The sequence below is a fragment of the Rhinopithecus bieti genome, unplaced genomic scaffold, assembly GCF_001698545.2.
Source record: "Rhinopithecus bieti isolate Rb0 unplaced genomic scaffold, ASM169854v2 scaffold_54685, whole genome shotgun sequence".
Lineage (NCBI taxonomy): Eukaryota > Metazoa > Chordata > Mammalia > Primates > Cercopithecidae > Rhinopithecus > Rhinopithecus bieti.
In genome coordinates this window covers 164,988-170,744 of record NW_016821510.1, presented here as the reverse complement: position 1 = coordinate 170,744, position 5,757 = coordinate 164,988, and the positions used below count along the sequence as shown (strand labels likewise).

At 36.9% G+C, this 5,757-nt stretch overlaps 1 protein-coding gene across 1 annotated transcript; it reads left to right on the top strand.

Annotated features, from left to right (window-relative positions):
* The first annotated feature begins 2,216 nt into the window (after positions 1 to 2,216).
* On the top strand, positions 2,217 to 3,146 carry LOC108520849 (taste receptor type 2 member 31-like). Its single transcript, XM_017860393.1, has one exon. It carries the CDS (start codon positions 2,217 to 2,219, stop codon positions 3,144 to 3,146), a length of 930 nt encoding a protein of 309 aa, XP_017715882.1.
* The last annotated feature ends 2,611 nt before the right edge of the window (positions 3,147 to 5,757 follow it).

Sequence of the window (5,757 nt, the reverse complement as noted above, 5' to 3'; positions counted from 1 at the left end):
TGTTTTTCTGCAGGAGAAAACCCTCTAAAACTACATTAGACATATATATCTCACATGTCTTTGGATTTCATTTGTGTGTGTGTGTGTGTGTTCTGTTTTTTGAGATGGAGTCTCACTCTCTCGCCCAGGCTGGAGTGCAGTGGCATGATCTTGGCTCACTGCAACCTCTGCCTCCTGGGTTCAAGCAATTCTCCTACCTCAGCCTCCCAAGTAGCTGGGACTACAGGCACATGCCACCAAGCCCGCGCCTAATTTTTGTATTTGTAGTAGGGACGGGGTTTCACCATGTTGGCCAGGATGGTCTCAATCTCTTGACTTTGTGATCTGTCCTCCTTACCCTTACCCTCCCCCGCGCCTGGCCTGGATTTCACTTTTCTAAGCTGGGTTTGATGGATGGCTCTGGTGATTTGAGATGGGCCAAATTCGGCATCTTGGAGATAGAGTTTGGCCAATTTAGTGTGGATCAGCTGGGGGCAACCTGACTTCATTAGTTTCTCATTCTCCTTCTGGGAACAGTGTACTTTCTAGGTGATGTTCTCATGGTAAATGGAAAGAGGAAGAATCTCCAGTATGGAAGCCATCTCAAATCTCTATGCAAAGTGCAGTAATTTTCTGTTTATGAAAGTAAGTTAAATGATTGAACTCCAAGTTCAGACGCAAGGTAGTCAGTCTTCCTGCAATGGGAGTATGCTGCAAGATTATATATCAAAGAGCCCGGTACTCAGGAATTCTTATAAAATTGCTAAATATTTTATATAATAATAAATATTCAAACATTAGACTTCAGAGAAACTTTACCAAAGTCCTAAGAATTAGATATGTGTTTGATAAATAAATATCATTCATGGGCTGAAAACTCTGAGTGTGAGAATAGGACTAATTTCATCTGGATAACCTCTTGGAAACTCATTTTTTATTTTGGAAGTTACACGAAAATAATTTGTTCCATTCGTAAGTGGTGTGCCCATGCGTGCATATGTGTGTGTATTTATGAGCTTGTGACTAATGAAGCTATACAAAAGTATTAGCAGCAACCAGATCTTATGGAGTACTGGCCTGCCTGTGGTTCTCAAGAAAATCTTAGATGCTTTTGCTAAAAGCAGTTTGGATTCTGCATATTTAAATCTGGCATTTAAAATGTCAATATAGGTGATGATTTTAGTTAAGAACAAGCTCCCTTTAAGAATTAAGACATTTACTACGTGAACTATGTATTGGATTATAAAACTTCCCTAACAACTGAAGTCGTTAAAGACAAATGATGGATAGCTTACACAAGGAAAAATTGCAAACACTGAAAGAGAATATGCTCCTATTTGTGTACTAGCAAATGAGGATTCAGGTTTCCTGTCAATTTCAGTATGAATAATCCCGGCCTATAAAAGGAACAGACAATGAATGAATGAGTTAATTTGAGTTGTTTGAAAATAAGAATGTTTTCCATAAAGAGATCATTGAACTCATCAATTAACATGCCATGGTGATTTCTGGCTTGACAGTGGTCACAACATTTAAAAGTAAAAAGAATGACCAAGCACATTCACAAATGAGGTGCATATAGAATTTAAGGTCAGGATATTCAAGCAATCACAACCAGTGATATTTCATTGAGAGGTGAAGCCAGCTGGACTTCCTGGGTCCAGTGGGGATTTGGAGAACTATTCTGTAGCCAGCATGGGGATTGTAAAATGCACCAATCAGCACTCTGTAGCTAGCTAGAGGATTGTAAAATGCACCAATCGATCCTCTGTAAAAGGCACCCATCAGCGCTCTGTAAAATGCTCCAATCAGTGCTCTGTAAAAGGCACCAATCAACAGGATCCTGAAAGTAGCCAATCACAGGGATGACTGAAAAAAGGGCACTCTGATAGGACAAAAACTGAACATGGGAAGGGACAAATAAGGGAATAAAAGCTGGCCATTCCAGCCGGCAGCAACAACACACTCAGGTCCCCTTTAACGCTGTGGAAGTGTTGTCCTGTTGTTCTTCACAATAAACCTTGCTACCACTCAATCTTTGGGTCCATGCTATCTTTAAGAGCTGAAACCTGGCTACCGCTCAGTCTTTGGGTCCATGCCATCTTTAAGAACTATAACACTCACTGCAAAGATGCGTGGCTCCATTCTGGAAGTCAGTGAGACCACGAACCCACCTGCAGGAACCGACTCCAGACACAACACCAGCATTTAAAAATTTTCTTTTTGTCTGTTCAGACATGATAACTTTTCTACCCATCATTTTTTCCATTCTAGTAGTGGTTACATTTGTTCTTGGAAATTTTGCTAATGGCTTCATAGCATTGGTAAATTCCATTGAATGGGTCAACAGACAAAAGATCTCCTCTGCTGACCAAATTCTCACTGCTCTGGCAGTCTCCAGAGTTGGTTTGCACTGGGTAATATTATTAAATTGGTATGCAACTGTGTTGAATCCAGCTTTTTATAGTGTAGAAGTAAGAACTACCACTTATAATGTCTGGGCAGTAACCAGCCATTTGAGCAACTGGCTTGCTACTAGCCTCAGCATATTTTATTTGCTCAAGATTGCCAATTTCTCCAACCTTATTTTTCTTCACTTAAAGAGGAGAGTTAAGAGTGTCATTCTGGTGATGCTGTTGGGGCCTTTGCTATTTTTGGCTTGTCATCTTTTTATGGTAAACATGAATGAGATTGTACAGATAAAAGAATATGAAGAACACATGACTTGGAAGATCATATTGAGGAATGCGATTTACCATCCAGATATGACTGTAACCACGCTAGAGAACTTAGTACCTTTCACTCTGACCCTGATATCTTTTCTGCTGTTAATCTGTTCTCTGTGTAAACATCTGAAGAAGATGCAGGTCCTTGGCAAAGGATCTCAAAATCCCAGCACCAAAGTCCACATAAAAGCTTTGCAAATTGTGATCTCCTTCCTCTTGTTATGTGTCGTTTACTTTGTGTCTGTAATTATATCAATTTGGAGTTTTGAGAGTCTGGGAAACAAACCTGTCTTCATGTTCTGCCAAGCTATTAGATTCAGCTATTCTTCAGCCCACCCATTCATCGAGATTTGGGGAAACAAGAAGCTAAAGCAGACCTTTCTTTCATTTTTGTGGAACGTGAGGTACTGGGTGAAAGGACAGAAGCCTTCTTCTCCATAAATTCCCAAGAGGGGCATGGTGTGTCTTCTAGCAGAAAACAAACTGGTGGTGTATGAAACATTTTATATTTCTTACTGGTTTTTCTGTAAAGTATGTGTATGAATAATTTCCAAACATATACCTAGAAAAGTCTTTTACCTAAAATTAGTCAAAAGAAATATACGTGTGTGTGTGTGTGTGTGTGTAATGTATATGAAAAACTTAAGAACACTGACAATAACATACCCTTTTTTGTTTTTTCACATGAACTGCCAAATTATACAAAATATGACAAAAAATACTCAGAATTCTGAAGCCATGCTTTTCATTCATGTATTTTATATTTAATTTGTAGAATTTACAATGTCTATTTATAATTATTAAGAGCTAACAGCTTATCTCAGGAAAAATATTGCTGTTTTCCATTGTTATTTGATCCACACAAATATACCACAGTGTGCTTAGAATTTGTTGTTAGAACATCTAACTTTTTGGATGGTAAAGTCATTCAATTCTAAATCAATAATGAGAATGCATCTTTGAGGTTGTATTCCATTATGAACTCCTGTTTTATGTTTAGTAAAAAGCAATCAGAATTATTGATAGAAAACAATGCCCACAAAAAACTTTGTGTGACAAGCATATGTAGAGTAAATTTCGTCTATGTCTACCATAAACAGTAATGAGGAATATTAGATTTAATACAAGTATGTGAATAGCTTAGAAAAAAATCTCTCTGGTAATAAAGGGATGAAAATTCATGATCATGATCTTGATTGCTATTATCATTTTCCATATGCAGTTAGAAACATCATTTCTTCCAGCTTTTGAATTAAAGAAAAACTGTTTTTGAATTGAGATCTGACGCAAATTGTTTTAGTATTTTTTCTAAAGCACTTCTAAGCCCCTGATTTGCTAAATATATCCTTATCTTCCATTTATAAAATTCCTTCTAAACTTCAGATAGGAGAACTCAAATCTCTTCCTGAAAAAAAAAAATCAATGTAAAAGTAGTATAGCAATGATGGAAAATAATTCAGTGAAACTTTTTGTAAATGTTAAAATAGTATCTATGAAATCTATGTATTAATTAGGGAATGTGCCTTAACGTTATAATTTTGTTGTCAATAATGAAAGTGTTTTGACATATTCACTAATAGAAAGTTCTATTATAAGAAAGAAATGTACAGTCTTGTTCACAGCTAAATTGTATATGGAGGTATTAGTTCTTTGTGTTATGAAATTTTAACAATGTTATTTAAACCTCAAGATAAATCATCCCCACAGCTGATTTATGTATTTTTTAATCATATATCTTCCTCAGTACAATGTAAGAACTGTAAAAAAGCAGATCATGTCTGTTTTGCTTTCTGTTGACTCACAGGTTCTAGAACCCAGTACCAAGTGTAGATGGTCAAAAATGATGTTTTAATGAACAAATAAATGAGTGGATAAAACAGATAAGTTGATGTGGTAAACCAATTAAAAAATGAAAAGTAAACTCATCACAAAATCTGCTTGGACCAGAGCCTATATCTTCTGTAGAGCCCTCTTTTATTCTGGGTTCCACTCGAGACCAGTAGCCTTTTGAAACTTCGTTAATGAGTCAGAGCAATATTTTCAAATGTGGAATATGTTGGCTCCAAAATCCCAATAGGCCCCCAAAATATTGTGTCTCTTTTGTAGTGATAGGAAACATATAGAGCAAAATGTTGTTCACTGTAATAAAGATAGTTTTGATGTGTGGACTGGGGATACTGAACGCTTTAAAACATCACCTATGTTGTAGGTCCCTGAATCTCCTCAGGTTTATTTGTTTTGTTCTGGTATTTTCCTTTCCTTCCATTCAACATTAGGGTATTTTACTATATTTAAGAAACTTGCCACTTCCTGATTATTGTACCAACGAATATATTATTATTATTAATTATTATTATTATTGCTATTATTTTGAACAGGTTCTCACTGTGTCCCTGAGACTGGAGTGCAGTGGCAGGATCACAGCTCATTACAGTCTCAACCTTCTGGGCTCAAGTGATTCTTCCACCTCCGCATTGCTAGCAGCTGGGACTGCAGGGGAACAACCCCACGCCTGGTTAATTTTTTATTTTCTGTTGGGGTAGGATTTTACCGTGTTACCCAGGCTGATTTCAAACTCCTAGGTTGAAGTGATGTGCTGTTTTGGCCTCCAAAAGTGCTGGGATTACAGTCATGTGCCACAGGGCCCGGTCTGTAATATTATTAATATATTAAATTAGCACGATGTTTTAAAAAATGTAAATTAAACTGAGAACAGAAGTGACATAGTCCTGATATAAAACAGTGAAGCAGTGCTATTATTCTTACAATACAAAGCAAATTGTTTTGATTTTCCCTCTCAATGGGTGTAGATTAAGAAATATTGACCAAATCACGAGCCACATTAAAAGTACCAGAAGCTCTGCTCTGCTCAGTGAAGATAGCAAATCCTGGAAAGAATTTGTGAGTGTTGATTTAAGTTTGTGGTTGTCTGCATTCATTCTATAATTCATCTGGTTTTGGTAGAGGCCAGATAGGTTAAGTGAATAGAGATATAAAGAGACTACTGTCCCCTGTAACTTGAAAGTGTTTTGTCATGGCAGTGACCAATTCC

Bases quoted from the DNA above. Each gene is read 5' to 3' on its own strand.
- LOC108520849 (XM_017860393.1), top strand. From the start codon at position 2,217: ATGATAACTTTTCTACCCATCATTTTTTCCATTCTAGTAGTGGTTACA.